The sequence below is a fragment of the Alligator sinensis genome, unplaced genomic scaffold (genome assembly GCF_000455745.1).
Source record: "Alligator sinensis unplaced genomic scaffold, ASM45574v1 scaffold1059_1, whole genome shotgun sequence".
In the NCBI taxonomy this organism is placed as follows: Eukaryota; Metazoa; Chordata; order Crocodylia; family Alligatoridae; genus Alligator; species Alligator sinensis.
In genome coordinates this window covers 2,066,473-2,090,453 of record NW_005842103.1, presented here as the reverse complement: position 1 = coordinate 2,090,453, position 23,981 = coordinate 2,066,473, and the positions used below count along the sequence as shown (strand labels likewise).

The 23,981-nt window shown below is 41.1% G+C and overlaps 1 protein-coding gene across 2 annotated transcripts in view; it reads right to left on the bottom strand.

Moving 5' to 3' along the window:
• Window positions 1-23,981, bottom strand: part of STK26 (serine/threonine kinase 26) — a 45,705-nt gene that overhangs the window by 10,358 nt on the left and 11,366 nt on the right. For both annotated transcript variants that reach the window (XM_006024450.2, XM_006024451.2), the window contains exons 2-5: window positions 9,889-10,119; window positions 3,775-3,831; window positions 1,577-1,685; window positions 1,329-1,486 (exon numbers count right to left, since the gene is read on the bottom strand). In XM_006024450.2, the coding sequence (XP_006024512.1) occupies window positions 1,329-1,486; window positions 1,577-1,685; window positions 3,775-3,831; window positions 9,889-10,119 (555 nt within the window). The remainder of the gene's footprint in view (window positions 1-1,328; window positions 1,487-1,576; window positions 1,686-3,774; window positions 3,832-9,888; window positions 10,120-23,981) is intronic.

Here is a 23,981-nt window from a genome sequence, read left to right as displayed (position 1 = left end):
CAGAGGCTTTCATATTTCTTGGTCTAGTTTTGTTTTTAGAAAAACTCATGCCTCACAGGCATTACTAATACCAACACTGCTATCATCATGGACCTCCTCAAAGTCAACTTCTCTGCATCCAGCCACCAAGTCCATCACCATACCTAGGTGCCACCGATTCAATACGCACTGCCCCTACTGCTTTTACTTGTGCAGAGGTAAAAGGGTCTGTGGGGAGGAGACCAGGTTCAGCTATACTCCCAATGGTTTAGTTATCCCCCAAACCCATTTCTAGCGGCTGCTACTCAAGTCTGAAAAATCACTGAAGATGAAGGAACTGCTTCCTCCTCCTCATCCCCTCACTAAGTATCACGGCTTTACTAGACAATATGCTGCGGTGGAGCTTACTGCCACCAGCCCACGTGAAAATTAATGCTACATACAAGTCAGACCAAGACAACACAACTCGCAGCACTTTGCTACTATGATTAAAGTTACTTTCTCACTCAGCTAAGTATGAAATCTCCATCATGCAAAGCCTGAGGATTCCCTTATAGAAAATATATAAGGCTGTTTGCTCAGAAAACACACATCTCCCAGAACATCACTGACAGCAATATAGGCCACAAAGCCACAGACATTAGAAGTCTATCGTCTAGATCTATGGTGCTCAACCTATCTGGCCCATTGGCCAGTTGAGTGATGTAGGGTCAGTCCATGGGCCCGATCCAGCATAGGGTTAGATCTGGCATGCTGGTCTAGCCTCATACACCAGTCTGATCCTGTGCCCCGGGCCCAGCTGCAGAGCAGCCCCACGTGCTGGTGTGATCCAGCATGCAAGGCTCACTCTATGTATGGAAATTTGGCAGCAGGGAATGGTAGCAGCATGAATTGCCACTGGGAGCTGTGACAATTAACACTACCACTGGTCCCGTGCTGGATCCTGCTACCACTCTCCCCCACCGCCAAATATCTGGACCTGTGGGGAGGCCCTGGAACTAGATGACACGGTTCTGCAGGCTGGATCTGACCCACAGACCACAGGTTGAGCACCATTCATCTAGACAACACACGCAGCCTGTGCTCTGCAAATTCCTGCAAAAAGGATGGATTACTATGATAGCTGCACTAAATGTAAAATTAAGTGCCCACCTAAAAACAGACACAATTATACAAGCATGGCAGGCAGAAATAAAAAAAAGCGAAAAGGCATCAACATTTTCCAGATCGTTTAAAGTTCTGTAGCTCAGAGTGTACTTTACCAGGGGAAAACCCAGGCAAACAGAAATCAAAGCACATTTTTTTTTGCAGCTACAGTTGAAAGAGGACAACTTTATGGAAATACTTACTTTTGAATCATATGCTGACTGCTGAATGACTTCAGGAGCCATCCAAAATGGTGTGCCAACAAAGGTATTCCTCTTAATTTGCGTATCTGTTAGCTGCCCCGCAACTCCAAAATCAGCTAGTTTAACATCTCCTTGTTCTGATAACAAGACGTTGGCAGCTGGAAGAGGAAGTGGAAACATTTAATTTAACACACCATTCCTGTTGCTTAAGAACATTAACAAATTCATATTAAAAAAGTTTAATGCACCTTTTATATCCCTGTGAATTTTTTTCTCCGAGTGCAAGTAGTCAAGACCTTTCAATATTTCCTTTAGCATAGTAGCTATTTGGAATTCATCAAATGGACCAGCCCGCAGCTTCAGAGAGAAACATATCACAATTAAAAAAACATTCCATATATTACTCCTAAATCCTGCCTTGTCACTTGGTAAGATTTAGTTATCGTCCTAATAGGTAAAAAAGTTTCTGTAATAGAATTAACAAGAATCACTAGTGTATTTATATTTTATTACTAATGTACTCAATGCTGCTCTAGTACTTGGGGAATATTTAAAATGTCATAAATGTGGACAAGATATATGCCCTCTACTGAGGGGTCTGTTTTCTGTAGTACTAGAATACAGCAAAAATACTGCAAACCATCTTAAGTAAATTATAACACTCAGTTTAATATGAAGAAATGCAGTTTTGATGTATATCAATTTTGCATTGTCCCAAAATGATAAATAGGTTCTTTGGGCACCTATATACATGCAGTGAGGCTGCTCCAACGTGCTGTCAGAGTAAACCCGTTTAATCGAGTCTGCTGGAGTGTGGTAATTACTGTGCTCTGATGTCATGTGCATCAGTGTCCCCACACTGAAAAATGGCAATAGGGTGTTTTAACTAAAGCTCATGTGACGAGCTTTAGTTAGTGCCCCCACCACCATTTTTCAGCATAAGATGTGACGTTCCAGGTGCTTTAGAGTGGTTCTTGGAACTACTCTAATTAACACCCCCCCCCCCAATACAGCATGTCTATAATTGCTTTTTGTGTTTAGATCATGCTGCTGTTTTGTGGACAGGGTCATATATGGAATAAGGGGAGATTCTAGCAGCAGAAAAGCAAATGACAATTTGAAAATGGAAGATAATTTAAAATGTTCAGCAATGAAAACACTAACTTTGAAATCATCCTCATGGAGGTAACAAACTTAACCCATTAGAATGAGCTGGGGAAAATTAATATCAGCTGTTTCAGGATTTTTACAGACTCTACAAAAGACTGCGCTGCTTATGTTCGACTCGTTTCCAGAAGATGGGGTTTGTTTGTTTAAATATAACCACTACAGTTGAAGACTGCAATTTCTTTTTTTCTGCCTTTTAAAAAAAAGCTTCGTTCTCAGGCCCCAGACAAGTGTTCCAGCACTTGCTATGCCTTTTTCTTATAACTGTGGAGTTAAGCAGACACACAAATCTTTGCAGTTTAAAGGAACAGCAAAAAATCATGCTCTTTAGCACTAAAAAGAGTTGCTACTTGAATTCCATGACCTCATAAGCAGAAAGACTGAGCTGTATTATCTTACAGGAAAGGGTGGGTCTTTCAAGCTCAAAGCTGAGGTGGAGCTGCACTGGAGGTAAGGGGAAACCACATCACTGCCACATCATGGATCATGCTCTTTCAGTACTCAGCCTGATCTTTCATGAATGCTATGTTTATCTTCAGCAAAAGGGACGTGCGTGTTTAAAATTTAAACTGCTGAAACTGGAAATCCAATTCAGTTTTACCAGTCAATATTAACTGTTCTCTGTGGGTGCACACACCATTCCTGAGACTCACTCCCAAAGGACACAAGTTTAATAAATAGTCTGCTTTGAAAAAAATGGCAAGAATAATGTTTTCCTAATACAAATATATATGCATACACATACACACCTCTCGATTTCAAAAAGAACTTACTGTAAAGAAGGAATATTTTTTCTTAACAAGGAACCACAGATTTCATTCCAAAAAGCTTCAAAGACAGTGAAAACAAACATGAAGTCATTCAGCACCGGGCAAAAGGTACAGTCAGCCCATGAGGCACATCCATGTTTCAAGAGTGTCAAACGGTGGTGCTAATGCAACTTTAAATATCTCCAGGGTCCAGATTTCAAAGGAAACATGAATGCAAAGGGGAACGAGCAAAATGAAAACAAATGGTGGCGTGAAGGAGAACAGATCGGACTTGAAGGTCAAGCCAGAGCAGCCATCACATAAAACATTTACCTTTCCATACATACATCTCTGCACTCAACCACCACTCTGGAGTTTCATTTTCTATTCTGAAACTCTTCACGTCAAGAGACAGACTGCTTTTTGCAACAGAAACCACACCCTAGGAAGTCACTGTTTCTTTTCACAAAAAAAAAGGTCTCAGTTCAATTTGAAAAAGCCAACAAGATGCATGAAATTGGAATACTTACAAGATCCAAAGCTGATCCTCCACCCAAGTATTCCATTATTATCCATAATTTTGTGCCCTATGAAAGAAGAAATAAGGTGTTAACAAGGCTGCTCGAAATCATTTTTATGCCCTAGAAAATTACATTATTTTAAGGTACTGTTTACATACTATGCTTCCCAAACACATGAGTTCTGTAACTTCAAAGTTACTATACGTTACCTTTGGTAGAAGATGCCATCAAGCAGCTCATCCTTTAAGAGTGCTCCAACCTACCAATGAAAATCAGTTCCCTAGAAAGCTCTCCTTAATTGATGTCTGCTTAATGAAGTACTAACAGAAAAATGATTTTCAAAAATCCCTTTCAACAAGCAGAGCCAAACCCAAGCCATTCATTTCCTTCAAACTCTAGGCTTTAGTGCCAAAATGATTAAGTTTGATCAACTTTCTTATTATAATAAAAAGGACAACATAATGGTGTGGGTACCTGAATGAGATTTAGAGGCCTGGGTCAAGTCAAATGCATAAGCAATGGAAAGTCATAAAGAATGGAAGAGATTGCTGACTATTTTTTCAACCTGTTGATCAAACAAGATTCACACACAGTGTACTGATTCAAGACACTGCTTGAGTGATGCTTCTCAACAGGACCCATGAGATCCTTCCCAAAGCAGCAGAGATTATGCACAGCTCTGAAGCCACGCACAACCATCAGTGACGTGTGACGTGGCTGCCAGAGATCAGCACTTTGGCATCCTACTAATTGGTTGCTTCAAGATGGATCTTACCACTGACAAGGCAAATGGAACAACTACAGGTATGCTATACCTGTGCTCCAATATAGGACCATCAGGTTTAGCAACAAGAGAGATTTCTTAGTCCTCCGCAGCATTTTTCCATACCCCTAGGTCTACACACTACCATAAGGTAATCCTGGTGCTGCAAGGGTAGCTCAATTTCTGCAAGTCAAAATTGTCCTTCAAAACGGGGGACAAGAGAAAACTGCACTTTAGGCAATGACAAAAAAACCCTCAGCTTGCATGCGTGCGGTTCTAGAGAAGAGCTTCCATTTGCTTTTGAGTTTTCACTAGCCACGGCTGAAGCTCCACGTGATTCTCACTCCCAGCATGAGAAATTCTACTGAAAGGGTAGAAACACTAGAGTTCATCTGTAGAAATGCCACCATACTACACTCCCATGATCCCCCAATACTTAATCCTCATTCACAAGTGCAAAACAACAAGAGCCACAAGTTTTACACTTTTAATTTTATTTTATTTTTTTAAAGACACTGGTAAGAGTCCCAAGACTGGTAGTTATATTAACCTGTATGCAAGTTTCTAAAGATGGCTGGATCATGAAAAGGGCAAACAACAATTAGGGGTGAGAGCTACACATTTTTATCACACGCTTCCCAAAACAGAAAAGCTTGTCTCAAGACCAAGAGCAAATTCCACACTTTGCAATTCTTGCAAATAGTGCAGGTAGAATACCTCCCTTACATTCTGAATGAAAAACTCCAACAGGAGCAAAGCACTATAAGCAGCACATTTTGGAGTATCACAGGACACTGCAAATCTCCAGCATTTCATTTACCAGCACTAACCCCTTGCAGTTGAGTGCCAGCTTATGATATCATTACTTTTAAAAGCCCTTTATGCTCTATGTTGGATTTTGCCTTACCCCATTTCCTGCAGACAGATAGAAATCTACAGAAAATCCAACAAGCAAATAAAGGTGCTGTTTTTTGAATGCACCATGTCCAATTACTAAACAGAGTACACTTTGTTAAGATTTATACTAGGTTTAAAAATACACCATTTACGTTACAAGACTCTATTCCAATATTATGAGATCAGCAGGGAAGGGCTGGCTAATTTTAGCACTTTTCATAAAGTCCAACTGTATGCTAGGGGAAACCTGCAACAAACTCAAATTTCAGGCAAACATTGTGGTCACAGAGTTACATTGGGATGTATTTTACTGTTATTTGAAAACACTGTGTACCAAAAAAATGAATAAATACTGTGTTTTTTCTATGTAGTGTGACTGCATACAATTAATCACCACTGTATGCATGGACCTTTTGTTTCTGCTATTTTATGCCAATCGAGTATGTATAGGTTTTATATAAAACCCAGAGGGGCAGAGATTCTGAGTGGAGACTCGGTGTTAAATAGGAGAAGTGCCTACTGTGTTAGATCAGGAAATAAATGAAGTGGAGCTACTCTCTTAAGTTCCATCACCTTGTGTAGCTAAGACACCACACCCAGCTTGAAGCTTTTAAACACTTCTAGCTGTCCTTCTAAAGCACTTTGTTCAGAAATGAAGTTTACTCATTTGACAACACGGCGTTGCTTTATAGTCTCCAGTTTGAAAGGCCCTTTCTACAATCAGAAGGACTTTCGTTTTTATTTCAAGTACAATGGAAGCTTGCATCAGCAGCCAGCAGGGTAAGATACTTGTTCACCAGATACATCCAAACTCTAAGCTACTTTATGTAATCATACACAGGATTATTACTATGAATTTATATGTTATTATGCATTAAAACCTCCATTAATACGGTGTGAGCTTGCACAAATAAGCGTTCAAGAATCACAAAGAAACACTCTGTGAACCTGTACAACCTTTCCTGCTCTTTCATGTGTGGCTTCATTATAATGCCATCTTTGACCACTGGATCTTATGCCACCCTAAATGCACGCGGAAGAGAAACTACTGATGTTATTGTGCTTGCAGACACAGAGCTCCAGCATAAGTTTAATAAGACAAAAGTTTAGATAGCAAAATTTTAAGGTGAACTCAAAATGGTAAACTAGAATTTTTTCTATAACTTTCAAGAAAAATAAACAGACTTTCAGATTAAGACGATTAAATATCTGCCACATGGATTCAATTTAATCTCAAGATTCATCAAGAAGTAGATCTTACTATCTTGTGCAAATGAAGACTAAAATACTGTATTTTTCCACGTACAACATGCACCCTTTCCCCTCAAAAGCCGCCCCACCAAAAACGGGGTGTGTGTATTAAGCAGGCAAGGTGTTTTCTTCACTGCAAAAGAAGCACTATGCATTGCCATGCAGCTGCCAGGATGACTGCCACTTGTCCGGCTCAGCAAGCTGAAGGGGCAGAGTCCCGTGTCAACCCTCTCACAGTCATGGCTATTGGCCAAGCACTGTAGCTTGTGCCTGAAGGAGCAAATTTGCTGCTGGAAGTAGCTTGATGAAGCTTGTGATGCAGAAACAAGAACACTTTATTTACAGGAAGTTATATGAAGAACTACTTCTAGTAAAGAACTAACAGTCTCATTGCAGCAAGGGTCTTCACCCTCATTTTGTATGACACAGCAAGTCCCCTGGACACAAAGCGCCCGGGAAGCGTGACATTGCAGGAGACAGTTTAAGCGAGGCAGCAGGCACTCCCTGCAGTTGGCCATGACTCTGGAAAAACTTCTCTACATTCTGCCTTCCAAAAACAAGGCGCCCGTGTTATTTGTATGCAAGAAAATATGGGAATATTTAGAGTTAGTTTAAAACTAGACAAAAACAAGCACCCCTACTGGCCATCTAGCCATATTTTTACCAATTGTAGAAGTGAGATATGTAGGCTACAGTCCACGAGCAGCCTGTTCAAACATGTGAAGGTCCTTCAGAAAAAATTTCCGGAGCCTGGTAAATTTACAATCCAAGGGCAAACAGGAATAAGGACACCTTTTTTGTTTCAGTTTCAGCTCTGCAGCAGGGAATGTCTAGAAGTCTTGCATGGAGCTGACAAAAACAATCGACAAGGCCTTCAGAGGCTGGCCGCTCCCTCCCCACCAGCCATAGGTCTGGTTCTGCCCCTTGCACTGCAAGAAGCATTGTAAAAAAGCCTGTGGAGGAAAGAAAACATGCCCTGAAAAACTTACTACCCAAGTTTACAACAAATGGGGGGGAACCTGGAGGCAAAGAACCCCAGAAATTGCCTGTTCCTCAACTGCACGTTTCTATAAATACACTCATCTCAATGAGCAGTTCAAATTAGTTCTCTGTGTTAGAGAGAGAAAAATCTGGATTTGCATGCATCAGCAGACGAAATCAGTCTGTTTATTCATTTCTTAAAGTGTACTTTTTAAACTATAAACTGTTTTTATTTGTTAGGATTCCTCACTTCCAGTCACGCAAGTTGCACACACCTTGAGCACAAGGACAACATAGGCTCCCAGAGAAAAAGAGGGCTGCTCATCAGTAGTTAGTTCTCTCATCTTTAATCCCAGGCTCAATTTCCTTTTTCAGTAGGCATGGAAGTAACAGGCAACAGAAAGCATTGGGACCTTGGTAGATTCCACTTGCAGCATTTGCAAATCACACCTCTGACCCAGTCTATATTACCAAAGCAAACAAGGGGCTGTGTGATTTAAAAGTGCATGGGTTTGCATTGATATGACTAAAAAAATAATAAACTGCTTTGGCTGTATCAGTACAAACTTGCTAATACAGACAACTCCTCCACATACAAGGGACCTGCAATGTCCCCAGTTTTCTTTGCCAAAGAGAAGTTTATGTAAACTAATGGTTATACCTAACTTTCTAGTCCAAAGATGCGATTTGGGAGGCAATAGGTAAAATGGATAGTTTACCTACCCCCACGTAATTCAGATCCTTCACCAAGCAAAGGCTGGATGGACTACACACACAATTCTATCAGGATAACCATAACTGCCAATTATAATTTTTTAAGATTTAAATGAAAGCCACAAAAAAGTTAATTCTTTTAGATTAGCAAGGGCATTAACATGACCTTCAATACTTAATAAAAGGCATATGAATAAAGTTAGTTGCTTAAAACTGGTTTCCGGAATTAATTATGCGCTGCTCTTTAAACATGAAATAACCATATTGTTCATCAACATACTATTTTGAGTGAAATCCTAGCCATATTAATGTCAAGATCAAAATGAGTTGGCTTTGATAAACTCAGGATGTCGCCTACTATGCAACAGATGTGATGAACTTTTGTATTACCCTGATTTACTTACTCCCTTTAAATTTAAAGCTGTGGCTGTCTAGTACCCTTTTCAATGTACAATGATGTATTCCAATTACTAACGACTACTTGGTATAACTACATTTCACTGGAAGAGAACCTAAAGAGTCAGGCAAGTATCATCACCTTGAAAAATCACCAGTAGGATAGCTTTTGTTGGAATAGCTAAGTAAGGTTATATTAAAAGGGTGAGTACATGAATCTGTCTAAAAATATCGTCTTTTCTAGTACTTACAGGTAACAAAAAAACCCCACCATTTACTTTGCACACTTGACAACACTGGACATTATTCCACTGTTCTCTTGTGTAACAAGCTCCTTTCTCTCTGAAAAGATCTCTGTACTTTGTAGTTAGGAAGTAAACAAAACTTTGATTTAGAGAAAATGATCAAGACACGACTTAAAGGGTCCTACCAGGGAGCAGATTTTGTTTTAAATGTGCTCATTAAAAAAGAGTTGTCCCCCCCTTAGGGGTAATAAATCTTTGAATCTGTGGATGCATTTACCCATTTAATTGTGTGGAAGTCAGCCAGTGAAATCAGCCGTCATGGTAATCAGACTGGACAAAAGATATTTCTGTTGGCCTGAAATTTTAAAGGAATTTCTCAAGGAGAAGCCAGACAGCAACTTCTGTATGATAAAGAAGAGTTTTTTTATTCCCCAAGAGAAGGACAGAGAGTGAGCATGAGCAATGGGGAGGAAGGAATCCTGCACTATTAATGTTTCCCCATATTTGCCAAGGGTTTTTTTTCCCCTAAATAAAAAACTTCTCAAATTCACGCCAGTTGTTTAGAACTGTTACAGCACAGATGGAAGATTTTTTGTCTCCTTTATATTACTGTGCCAGAAAAGAGAAATTAAAGAGTGCAAGAGACCTGCATAACAGGGCCCAAGACAAGTTTTAGTCAGCTCTCTCTAAAGTCATGTCTAGATCACAGACTTACCACCAGCCGGAGGTGTAAGCGGTCACTCAGCACTGCCAATATGCCCACTCCCTGTGCCACACAGACTTGGCTACAGTGCTTCCAGGTAATTTTGATGCTTTTGAAAACAGTTAAAAGACAAACTTTTTTGCCAGTGAACTTGGACAAAGAGCATACGTTACCTTTAAATATGATCCATAGTATTTTGTTACATAAGGACTATCACACTGACTTAAAACAGTTATCTCTTGCTGTATGTCCTCTATTTCATCTTCTGCTTCCTCGAGGTCTATGATTTTTATAGCAACCACCTGCTGTGTCCGATTATCAATTCCTTTAAAGACTTCACCAAATGAGCCTTTCCCAATGCGCTCTAGTTTTGTGAACAGTTCTTCTGGGTCTGCTCTGTGGTTCTAGAAAAAGAGAAAAGAAAAAAAAATGGTAAAGACATGAATTAACCCCCAAAAAACAGATGTCCAGACTTCCCTGCTACCAATGATAAAACTGTCAATGCACAAGATGACCATTAGATATACTATGCAATAATGACAAGATCCCAATCATCCCCTTGTATAAGGACCCAGAGGAAGGAGCCAGGCAGGTGGAAAAAAGGCACCTCAGTTTCCCAAATAATAAGCCCTGGAAGGAAAAGCCACACTGGTTCAATAGTAACTCCCAACTGGACAGCTGTGCAGTGCCCTGGGGAAGGCGGCAGCAAAAGTGTTATTAATATCTGGGCAAATAAAAAAGGGTCAGGTTTTCTTCCTGGAGAAAGTAGAACAGATAACACCCTACAAAACACCACTGGGCATCCATGAGAAGTAAAGATGGTTGGAGCAGCTGAGAGGAAGTGGACTGAACAACAACAACAAAACGGAGACATTTCAGGAGAGTGTGCAAGGGGCTGAAGATACCAAGGGAGCAGAGCTACCAACACGGCAGAGACACGGCAATGAACTTAACTGATCCCATACAACAAATAGCTTATATGACCTGTCAAGGTCCTGAAGGGCCCAGGAATTCAGTGGCAGGACCTACTGCCAAAATGTGGAGCATTGACCCCAACTGGATGCGTTTTGGCAAGGGGGAGAGATGCCTATGTTAACTCCCATGCCACTGCTGCTGCCGGCCCTGCTACCAGAAGTGGGTGCAAATCTGGCCTGCAAGGAGCCCTACAGCCTGGATCAAGCCTGGGGTGGGAGGGAGCTGACCAGGTTTGACACCCCTGGCTTGAGTAAGGAGAGGAACAACACTTCACCGCATTGCTGACTATGACCTGGGCTTGAGTTTCAGTCAGAACAGGTTGGCTAGCTATTCTGGATCTGAAAGCTGTGGAGTTATTAGGGCAAACCTGGTTCTACATTTTCCAGCTATATCCATACAGTATGAAAAAGCAGATCAGCAAGCAAAAATTTAATATTCCATTCAAGCCGCGGAAAGCTGGGTAACAGCAGTTCGGAGAACCTTGCAAATGCAGTCGGGGTGGTAGCAGCAACTTTTGCTAGACACGGATGATTTGATCTGAAGTGTGGATTAGCTTTAGACTGCAATCAGCTAGCTCAAAAGCAGTTATTTTTTTTTGCCAGAAAGGTAAGTGATTGCTTAACTGGGGTTTACACACCAGAATAGAGTTTGTAGTAAAACAAAATTGAATCAATTACTTGCTGCTACAAAACACAATTCAATTTTGAGAGAAATGGCTTTTCCAGTGCTTTGGTACAATATGGCAATTGCTAGCTTGTTACTGCTGTCAGGATCAAGCAATTCAATTTGCAAATCAAGCCTTGACTGACTTGAACATGTATTTACATGATAAATACACGTTCTGACTTTGATGACTTAGTACCAACAGTCAAAACAGTGAATAGATGCTACATATTTGACTCGCTTCTCCATACTCCCTCTCTTCTTCATTCCTGAAACCCCACTAATTTGAATCAGAAGAGGGTAATGCTGGAAGCTCTGGACCTAACACAAGCCACATAACAGATGATATTTCAGGTGAGTGATTCTCAACCAGACCTTCCTGAGATGCTTTCCATGGTGCCATGCAATGTTGGCACTGTGTGCAAACATGATTCACAGTATATACCCAGAGATTTCAAACAGGGATCCACAGCATTAAAGACATCCTGACCTGTTACAATTTGAGTTCTTTGCAACAGAAGAATTGTTCTATTATGTTCCTGTAGTCAAGAGAGTGAAAACGAAGAGCTGGCATTTTCTGACGGGTGCCCAGTTTAAAAAACTTGAGAACCACTATTCTAGATATCTTAAGATCCTCTCAATACATAAAAAGCTGAGTACTTATAAGCTACAAGTAAAAGAAAAGATGAATCCTTTATGAGTTACTGGAAAGCGTCCTATGTAACTTTTTGTAAGTGAATGCAAAACCCCTGGAACTGATTCTTCACATGTCTGAGGCCTTTCAGCAGTTCCCAAGAAGTGTATGAAAACTTTTGTCAGCAAGAAACTATTATTCACTGCTTCCCATCTTGTCTTAACATCATGCATGAAACTGCTACACAGTTCAGTTTTTAGAGATTTTTTTTAAAAGAGGTGAAAGAGGGACAGTCTCTTGGGATCAGCTATTAAACCCTCAAAACTGGACGTACTTTAGAGAAATCATTACAGTCTCTCTAAAATAAGCATCTCAACAATACATGGACAGTTAGGTTATTATTGCATTCACTGATGGATCTACGAGTCTGTAACGAAGATTGAAGCAGGGCAGATCTGAGCAGGACTGGAAATCATGTACCCTTCACTGCCAGCAGATTTGGAGCCTGGGTTTCTGATGCTATCACAAGGGAAAGAAAGCCACTTTGGGACTCAGGGGTGCTCATAAAAGCTTAAATTTAGATGGTACAGCAATAAGTACAAGTTGTTCAAATGGCGCACAGGCCAATTTTAGACAAGATGCTCGCATCCATGTGTACTGCAGCAACCCCTCCCACCAGCTTGCTATTCTGGAGCTCAAAAAACCTGCATCTTTAAAAGCGTATTTTGAATGACATTTCAAATGTTATTATTTTAAGGTCTCAAAACATAACAGCAACGTCAAACTTTTGCTAACACTTTGAAGATTGTATTGTTTTTTCCAGACAACTATACATTCGGTTGCTAGTTAAGTGAGAAGCCTGCTAGCAATGACCAAATAAATAAATAAATAAAATCATGTGTTATTTATTCACTGACAATATATTGCAGAAACCAAATTCAAAGTATTCTAAAAAGATCAAGACTAAAAGGGTAGGCAGGATTTCAGGACAGACCTATTCACTGTTGTGACTGAAATTTCTTTCTAAAGACCATTTCTTGTTTGAAGTTTGCAAAAGTAGAAAAGTGTAAAGGCAGTCAATCCTTTATGTCTGAAAGTTTATTCTTAGGGATGACAAACTTGAAGCATTTTGATGCGCTGACTCCCAGGAATTAAAAATATGACAGTGTGCTAGACCATGTTACACAGATATGGACTACAGAGAAGAGTGCTTTGTTAGCATCTGCCTCTGAGGTTATGCTTAAGCACGATCATATCCAGAACGTGACTGTACACAGGAATGCTTTGGACAGATTAACCACCCAGCCATTTGCCTTCCACAATATATTACTCTGTGGAAATGCTAGTCAAATTATCCTTTAAGCATTGAGAGAAACTCACATTTTCCTTTTGCAATGAGCTGAAGCTGAAAAAGATGATGCAAATACACAGAGCAAATTATGCTTCAGGGTTCAATACAAGCAAGGGAGCAAGTTGCAAGCGTATATGCTATTTAGCCTCATCAAGCTATTCTCTACCAGCTGAAGGGAACCAGGAACAAACATTTACTGCTATACTGACATGAAGAATCCAAAAAGAGGCAGCACACCACCAGAAAACCTGTGCTACTCTATGCGTCTGTACCTAGATATTTCACATCAGGTGAACCACAATGTCAGAAATTACACTCTGACTCGGACAAGTGATTTCATACTGGTTCTCCCAATCTTAAACTGGCTGCAAGTGCCATTTAAAATTAAACTGAGACGAAAAGGAAATGAGAGAATAGGTCACAGATACTGACAACAGTAACAGAAGTGAGCATCCCCGAAACAGTCATCCAAAACAGACTATGCAGAATGCAAAGATACGCCTTCCCAAACCCACACCACTTTGTTAAAGTTGGAGAGAATGAGGCTACAGTTTCAATATTTGGACAGCCACGCTTTCTTGTCAGTCCGTCACATCTGAAGTCTGCAAACAGCTAAAACAAGTACCTGCAGACTTTCTTTGCTAGCCAGCCACTAAAGACTGCAGCAGTACCTCTGGAAACGATGCTGCTCCAAAATGTTCGAGTCCTATGGTGGCAACCATGCCTAGGTGCAGCATTTCCTGTAGGCAGCTTTTAGATATCATCATGGGGCAAGAGCTTCTCTCTGAGAATACAGGAACTGTCATATTGGCTCAGGCCTCTGTCCATTAACAGCGATTTGTAGTGAGTTATGACACTGCCACTGGGGCCAAGCAATTGCCCACCATCGTGGTTGTTTTAGGCAGTGCACAAATGTGAATAGGCCGTTCTACCCCAAAGAGCTTACAAATGAATACCCTGTCTCAAATGCTTGCAAGAAAGGTGCAAGAACTGTGAAGGGACCTGATCCTGCTGCCTGGAAGTCAGAGTCTGCCAAAGCTTATTACCCCTTTCGATAATCACTCTCATTAATAAAAAGGCATGCATCCCTGCTCAAGACTTCTAGGGATTAAGTCCATCCTCTCGGAGGCTGCTCCTCTGTTGGCAGATAAAATGTTATGGTTAAGCCTCCCATGGTGCCACTGCCTCAGTGGTCTCACTCCACAATCTCATCGGTCTTCTGCGACTGCCTACAGCATCCACTCATTCAAACACCTTCTGAACCACTCATTTTCTTTGATACCTCCCAACTCTAAAACAGGACAAAAGGTGCAGGTGAACTACACTTTTGCAGAGGTAAAACTTGAGTTTGTAAAAATGCATTTTTATAGATCACAAAAACTACTTTGTCTGCAAGTGCCTTTTGCTCCCAGGGCACTGTACAGAACAGGACTGTCCGACTCCCCCATCACTCTGGCTGCAGCAGCAGATGGGGTCTCCGGGCTCCCCCTCCCCTCCTTTGGCTTCCACTTCTTGCCCTTTTCCCAGCAGGCAGCACTGTGTGGCACAGCAAACTGGCTGGCACAAGGCATAAAAGGTGCTATGCTCCATGTGTCTCTGCAACCAGTGCAAGGAATGGCTGTAAGTGGCTCATTGTGAAGGATGTTACAAGAATGCCTTTAGAGTTTCCTCTTGCCCAGTATCATGTAAGAGAAGGACGCAGCAAGTCAAATAATTTTAATGCGAGCCCCAGCAGGAGCTGTCTGAACATTAAGTTTGCTCATGATCTGAGCTAAAATTAAAACAGAGTGAATTTAAGGAAGGGAAGGAGGGATTTAAGTCTAAACTGGTTTGCTGTTATGAGCTTTCAAGGAAAGTCTTGCATTTTTTTGTTGCTGGTGCTAGATAGACAAAAATATGTCTAAGATGGGAATTCTCTTTTCCCAATAATGATTTTAATTCCTATCAGGATGAACTACTTAAGTCATTTTTTTCCTAAAAGAAAAAGAGCACTTTACTGGATTAAAATCTCTATTTTGGTACTTTCAAGCACAAAGTGGTTGTTGACCAGTCTAAGCAGTCAGAAGCAACCGACAGATTTAATGTAGTCATTATCATTTCCAATGTTATTTTTGTTTTAAAGGGGAGTTCCTCCTTTGGCGTCCCAACACACTGCTCCCACCAGTGATATCATACACACAAGGCTGCTGTCATTAGTGAGAAAAGCAGGCAATGCCTCAAAGGTCAACTGTGCCGACAGCAAGAGCTAGGAGCCTTCTTCCCCTGCCCTTTGGGAGCACCAGCAATGGATTTTGCTTGGCAATGCATGTCAGGGAGTCCTCCCCTCATACCACAGGGAGCCAGGAATAAAGCGCAGACCTTTCACCACATTTTTGTACCAACAGGCTGTAAATACAGCATGTGCGCTAGAGATAAATACTTCCTCTTCTCTTTTTTCTTACCCATAAGGAAGAAATCCACTCTTTCATTTATCTGGTTTCACTCCTCTAAAGTCCAGTTAAAACTATGAATACAAGGCATATATATGGCTGTTGTTTTTAAGCCTCACTCCTATACCCTTCTGTAGAACCACAAGCCCAATGCCTTGAAGCTAGCAGTTGAACTTTCAAACAAGTATAGCTGTGTGGTAACTTCAGCTTCCCAGCTGTTCCTCCTTCAGAGCAAGCCAGTAATCACACATCTCTGGTGCTAGCAGGATCAAAAGCCTGATGGAATTTTCCAAGCCTTGCCATTTTGTCTTCTCCAGGACCTGGATGCATTTGAAATGGGCAGTCACAGGTTTAAAAGGGAAGGCGAATCTTATTACATGCCTTGTACTATTTCTCTCTACGTTCGGAGTAGGATCACAGCCAAAGTCCATCTTTCACACAGATACAACCGTAACAGTGCCTTCTTGGAAGGGGTCAGAAACTGCCAAGTAAATTTTAGCTGACTGTTTAGCAAATTTATTGGTCCATTTTGGTCTCTGCCATTTTCCACCAATCTCAATAGAAGTGCATAAACATCCACTAACCAAGTGCTTCTAGCACAGATCAAACCTCGCAGCAGAGGTGACATCTTTTATTAGACCAACGAGATATTTGCAAAAGAAATGTCTTTATTTGCAAGCTAGTACGGATGCAGCTTACACTGGCCAACCTGGACTTTCGGCAGCATACTTATTCCAGCCCTCGCCCCTAGCAGAGTGGCCGTCCCCACAGCAGAAGGGTAGCTTTGTCGCAGCTCCAGCTATACTATGCTTTTAGCAGCACAACTACACACTATGTCATACCCCTGACAAAAACTTTTGCCAACAGCACTGCCACGTAGACCTGGGACAGGAGGAGACTAAAGAGATGGCAGCTGTGCCTGAGGGTGCTGGGTGACTTGCATCACGTTAGAGCTCTTTGAAGACACTGGATAGGCGAGTCTATTTTTGCCAAGATATTTTATTTTTCTGGGCCTCTGTTCTTTAGGGGTTCAGGGTGGGGGCCGAGAGAACCCTAACCACTAAAGCAAGCCACTTCTTTACTTCTATCGTTATTGTTCAATTAAATTCAGAATTGTGAAACACTGATGAGCTTTGTCTGGACCCTCTTCATTTGTATGTGAGGCTGACAGAAGCCTCTACCATTTAACACTGTCCCTGCACAGAGCAGATTACTTTGCTTACAGAAACAGAGAGGAAACCCCAGTTCCTGTGAATTGTGATAGCGAAGAATGCCCCTCCTGGTGCTCATTTACTATCTCTCTCATTCCGTGCCAAGATCACCCCACCCCAATTTACATGGATAGGAAAAGGCTGTCAGGGGAGCTTCCCTCAGAAGTGAGCGACTCGCCTGCAATTTTGAGCAGATTCTTATTTGGGGTGAGCAGCGTTGCTCCCTGGCATATGGTCACTGCAACTCCCCTAAGAAGATTTTTTGCCCTAGTTTTGCTTCCTTGGAGAGGCTGACTTACACTTGACATCTGTTGGTCAACAGGCATCGTTCTCTCCAGCCTACAACACCGTCCCTGTACACACCACTTACTCTGGGGTGGAGAAACTGCCAAGAGCAGATGAAAATATTTAACATGAGAAGATGAATAGAAAAAAAAAAAAAAGCTAGGAGCATTTAATATCCTAAAAAGGGAATCCCAAATTTTGGAGCAGATAAAAACTGATTTAAAAAACAAACACAAAAATTAAACAATTCTTTGGAAAAAAAAACCCCAAACACTTAATTAAATTTGAAGTTGACAAAATAAGCTAAGGCTGAACTGGATATAATCGACAAAAATCATTCAATAAATGTTAATATTCAAGCAATAGATGCTTATTGCTGCACCTGTAAAAGCCACTGGCTGAGCACCTGGAACCACTCTGATGAAGTGCTTGAGCTTTTGATGGCAGTACTCTCCCCCTCACCCACAGAAGAGACTTTGCCACTCAAGTCATTTTTTTTTTCCAGTTAACATTGATGTAGTCATCAGGTATACTAAGTGGAACTGAAAAAGTTCCTTGTTTTCATTTTTTTAAATCTGTAAGTAAAAGCTGGGTGGGAAAATACAAGATTTACTAGTTCTAAAATCTTGAAGGACATGGTGACCAAAAACAATCAGTTCAGTTCACTTACTGATCAGGCAGTTAGACAAAAATTTGGCTGGAATGGTCTAAGCAGGGATGATCCTGCCTTGAGCAGGGGGTTCCTGAGGTCCCTTCCTTTACTTGATACAGTAAGTGTGGACAATTTTTCCCTATGCATCCAGTACATTTAGGACAGTTATTTAACTAGTTAGAACCAACTGAAAAAGTCCATTTGTATGCATCTTAATTAAATTACCATTTCTATTCTAATGTAGCTCAACACAAAGCATTAATAAAAAAAAGACACTCTCAAATAAGAAGTCACCATTTTATAACATGGCAACAGTTAAGAATCTTAAAATGTATAGAATTGTTTAAATAAATGCATATGGATATAATGCAGCCTCCTAGATAGCAAAGTACCTTGACCAATAAGAAACAATCTTTCTTTAAAAAAGAATGTTGAAGTACAAACGTAAAATATTCTTTTAAGAATCATTTAAATCCAAGCTGCCTGGTGATTCAAATCACGATTAGCAAAATCAGTGCTTAACAAGGTCACTCCATCCTGTCAAATTCTGCATGTAAAAGGCAAGCATGTGAGAAAGGATGCTATTCTGATGGGACTCAAAGAAGCAAAATCACAGGCAAGTAAATTTTCAGTTTTCTAAAGATACCTTGCACGAAGAGTCACATTGCCACAAAACAGAAGCCTAAAGGACACCTGACAAGCAATCAAAAATTGTTTCAAAGAGCATGAAGCCCCTCTGCAGCCTCACAACACTGTATCCTAGAAAAGGTGCAAAGCATTTCACTCAGTAAGGTGGGCTGTAATAGAAGGTTGCTTGCTGGTAAACCTAAGCATGTGAGGTTGCAAGGTTATTTCCAGATCTGTGGATAAAGACTGAATAACATTTTTTCACAAAAATCCATTTAGGAAAGCAGAGTAAAGAAGAACAGGGAACAAACATGCACATCTCAGACCAAGAACTGCAAACCAAAATTCACATAAATATCTAGCAGTTAAACTGCCATTAAGTCTTACAGAGCACAAGTTTTGTGCACTGTGTTAAACACTCATAGCTTTCCTATCTATCTAAACCATGTTTTCCTCCCATAAACTGACAATACAAATACTAAATCTTTGATAACATGAAATAGTTTAAATCCTACTCTGTCAGGTTTTTGTAGTTTATACTTACAATGGTTTAAATCTGCAGTGCACTACCACGCAAATATTGGAAGTAAGGACATTTGGGATGGTCTCAATTTTGTCCAAGTTTATAGATTCCTCTTTAAGAGACAAGCATTATTTATTTCTAGATTCTCTGAAATTATTTACAGCTACAGTTCTAAGGTTAATACCATCCATCTTCAGTCACTTTAAAAACATGTTCAAAACAAGGAAGCTGTATGCAAATCATCTCAGAAATACCTTACTAAAGAATGAGCAAATGAAGAAGGGTGAATGCACCCGAAAGCTTGCAATGAACTTCTTTCCAACTACTCAGTCTAATAAAAGATATCACATCTACCCCAAGGACCTTGCTAACCTAATTCAGGCATTTTGCAGAGGCTTGAACATTTTAAGGTGATAAAGAGATTGTTTGTTAAAGAAAATGTTAACAATTATTTCCCAAAGGCTGTCAGCTTGAACAAAGAGCTAAATTCTGAACACCAGGACATTAAGCTTTTCTATAGGCATTGCCAATTATGCTTTTACTATTCAAAATATATTTGACTGCCACTTGCATTAATTGTTGTAACGTGCAACTACAAATTCGCTTTTCCCATTCCCAATTTTTAGCTTCCCTACCTTTCGGGACTGCTTCCAGAGATATTGTGTTGTTGGTTTTTTTACTAAAAATCAATAACGGGTATACTGTTAATGAAGGGAAGTTCATAAAAATCTAGCCATACAAAATATTCCAGTGTGCTGCTATATGCAAATATAGCTTTGCTGCATAACTGCCAAAGAAATTTTTATAAGGAAATTGCTACTAAAAGGAAAATTCTGAGGGTATTAGCACTCCTAAGCAAATCTCTTATCTATTATTGTATGTTTGTTCATAGCTTCACAAATATGGGCAGCTATCAGATGATGAGTGAAGTCGGCAAAGATAAAGGAGAGAAACAGCTCAATGTAATGGCAGAACTGTTCTCTTTGAGAACTTGGAGGTTGTGCAAGGTCTCTGACTACTGGAAAAGGGCAAATATAGCACTCATATTTAAGATGGAGAAGAAGGACCTGGGGAATTAGAAACCAGTCAGTCTGACCTCAATATCTGGGAAGATCATGGAGCAGGGGTTCAGGGTATCTACTGTGAAGCATTTAGAGGAGAACAAGGTGATTAGGAACAGTCAGCATGGATTGACCAAGAGCAAGTCATGTTGCACCAACCCAATTTTCTTCTATAAGGTCATCAACAGGACAATGACTAATTTGGAGGAGGTTTCAAGTGGGGTTTCCCAGGGGCCTGTTCTAGGTCTAGTACTGTTCAATGTCTCTAATCATGATTTGGATGGTGGGACTGAGTGCACACTCAGCAAATCTGTGGATGATACCAAGTTGGGTGTAGCTCCAGACACTCTTGAGAGCAGAGTTAAGATCCAAAACAACCTGGATTGATTGCAGACCATTTCTGCAGTCTAGAAGATTCAACAAGGACAAGTGCAAAGTCCCGCACTTGGGACGGAGTAATTGCATGAACGAATACAGACTGAAATGACTGGTTAGGCTGAAGGACTGCAGAGAAGGATCTGGGGGTTCCCAGGGACCACAAACTGAATATGAGCCAACAGTGTGCTCTTGCTGCAAAAAGCCAACAGCATACAGGGTTGTATCAATAGAAGGGTTACTTGCAAATCAAGGGAAGGGATTCTGCTGCTCCATTTAGCACTGGTGAGGCCTCATCTGCAGTACTGTGTCCAGTTTTGGGCCCCACACTTCAATAAAGATGGGTAGACTGAAAAGAATCCAGAACACAGCAACAAAAATGATTAGCTACCTGGGAAGCAACACTTGGGAGGTAAGGCTAAGTTTATTTAGTCTGGAGAACAGAAGACTGAAGGGTGATTATAGCAAGGATGGATTAGGGCAGTAGGGGACAGGACTAGGAACAATGGCCTCAAACTGTAGCAGAGGAAATTTAGGTTGGAGATTAGGAGGAACTTGCTGGCTCTGAGAGTTGTAAAGCACTGGAGCAAGCTACCTAGAGAAGTGGTGAAATCTCCATCTCTGGAAGTTTTCTTGAGCAGGTTGGACAGACACTTGGCTGGGATGGTTTAGTCAGGGATGATCCTGCCTTGAGCAGGGGTGGGCTAGATGACCTTGTGAGATCCCTTTCAGCACTTCTGTTCCCTAGGTGTGATATACACAGATAAAAAGTACAAATGTGACTTGGGAAAGCATACTCATGCCAGCTTTAAATTTAAGCTAGCTGGGGCAAGAGTAGAAAGATGCATAGGCATGGCTTTCAATATGGATTAGCAAGTCCACAGCATCTATGCTGGGTTCACAGCAAGTCCATATTTCACTGTATTTCAACCAGGGTGCCACAAAACCTTTTCAAGGGTGCCTCAGAGTTAGCACCACTTCTACATCCAGGTATAACTGTCCAGCATGCCTTTGTTTCCAGGAGGCGACATGCTGGGCAGACCAGAAAGCAGCTGCAACAGGAGCCCCAGTGCTGCAGTCCTTCCCAGTCTGCCCAGCATACCCCCTCCTGGAAACAGATGTGGGGGGTGGTTTTGCATGGCTGCAGCTGGACAACCAACTGGGGCACAAGCCATGGGGAGGGCACTGGAATGGAGGTAACCCCTTTGCACTCAGACAAATTAAGGCTTCTTCAGCCTGGATCTACATGCAAATTGCATGCACCTGTCAAACTGTTAACAGAGGTGAGGGAGATTGACTGGGGGCGGGGGGAACTCCGCCTCAGGTCCCAGCAGCAAGTTTGCAGCCCCTTGGGAGCCCATGCTGTGGCAGATAAGACTCTGCCCCCACCTTCTCCTGTTCTCAGCACAACCCTGCCCCCCTCCCCATATCCCTGTGCCCCAGGCACAGAAATAACCAGTTTTGCTGCCGGAACAGTGGTTCTCAACTAGGGTGCTGCCAAATTCAGACAAGTTATGGAGGAGTGGCTCGAGTTTAAGAAGGTTGAGAACCACTCCCTTACTCTCGTTTTCTCACTACTATTGTTACCCTTGTAGCTGGATAAAAGCTGGTGCAGAAATGCCCTCCCACACTACCATTACACCTCCCTTTTCCTGCATGGATATATATTACTAGTAGAGAGGAATCTCATATCAGTTCCTTATTTCAATAAGGAATACAGCAAAAAGACTCTGCTCAGTATAACTATCTTCACTAGGACTTCTGCCAGCCCAACTGGCCTTCGTACTACTCAGGGACGTAATTTTTCTTATTGCCAACCTAGCTATGCCACAAAACTGAATTGCTGGAGGCCTTAATGACTTCCACGGCCATGACTGGCTGTTTTTCCAACCTTTCTGCTTCCTTTCATCCAGTAGTTTCTTTACCAGTAGCAAGCTGAAAATGGGACATCAGCTGCTCTTTACTCGTGACACATACCATATTTAAGAATGGGGAAGGCTATAAAAAAAAAAAAAGTTATGAACATGAGTCAACTATTCAAACACACCCACTTAAAAGGTAAAAGACAACACACACTTAGGTAAGAGGTAGAAAGCTAGACCTCATCTCAAAAGAACGTCCAATTAATTAGATAAGATACCATGGCTATCTAGCAGATCCTCCGAAGCAGAACAGACCTGAAACTAGTTACCGTTACTGACAATTCACAGATGTCTTTTTCCTTAAGAGGACCTTCAAGCAAGCATCTCTACAGACGAGCAAATAAAAACGAGACATTTTGTAATTTTTTTTAATGCATTTAGGCTGATCTGATGTTTTGTATCTAATGAAACCAAAAAGCAGAAAGGCACTAGGTTTTCAAAAAAGTTTTACATACTCTCATGAGATTCCTTCCAAGAGGCATCAGGATGCCAGCACATTCACTCTGTTGTCTTGACAATACTTCCTGAGCTGAGCCCAGAGACGCTGTTATATTATCTGGATTTTTAAGAGTCTCCTGAGTTTTATTTAGAAAAGAAAACCCCTTAAGATGTAGGAGTGGATCAGTTGCTACAGCTTGCAGCTTACCTACATTAAGACATTATTCAAGGGGGGGGGGGGGGGGGGGGGGGGGGTAGCTTTTATATACATATCTATCCATTAACTCAAAATGTTTATCCATCTGGAAAGAGAATGAGATTGTCTTTTTATCTCTGTACATAAAGCACCCACAATCCCAAATGAAAAATGGGACCTTTGGGTGCTATCAGAAACCACTGCCACATGGCACTATTGATGACTAATAGATTATTCCAAATACAGCAAGCCACTAATAAAACTCAGTAGTTACTGAACAAAAACTGAATCTTGATAGTTAATGAAAAGCTAAAGCCCAAATTTTAGGAAAGAAGTAGTCTATTACCTACATCTTCTAGCAAGGCTGGGGGTAGATTAGTCTTTCTTCTCCTAAGGCTGGAAGATTTGTGACAGCAGCAGAGTGATCTCAGACTTCTGGAGTTTCCCTGCCTGAAGATACACAGGACTGCTAACCTGAAGACAACACCTTAATTGCAAGCTTTTGAGGGTTAGTTTATTATTATTTGTAAAATATCATGAAGTACATCAGAGGAGAGTGCTACAGGAGTCAAATATGGACAACAACAGATCCTTTTATGTCAAAGAATTACTGTACTAACTGTTCAAAGGCAATAGTTAAATGGCATAAAATGCATCTGAAGGACAGCAAACTAAAAACTAATTAAAAATCAATCCAATCACCTCATTTTAACCACCTAACTGACCTGAGAACTCCCAAAACAACTCGTAAGTCCTGGATGAGCATAGCCAAATCTTATGCTAAGAAAAACAAGAAAAGCACCAGGACCAAAATTAGCATTCACGTGAGGGATTTATCGTGGGAACTGAGAAAACTGGGGGTGAGAGAGCAAAAATTGATGACAAGCTAGGGATCAGGAACTACGTGCCCTTCTACACTAAAAA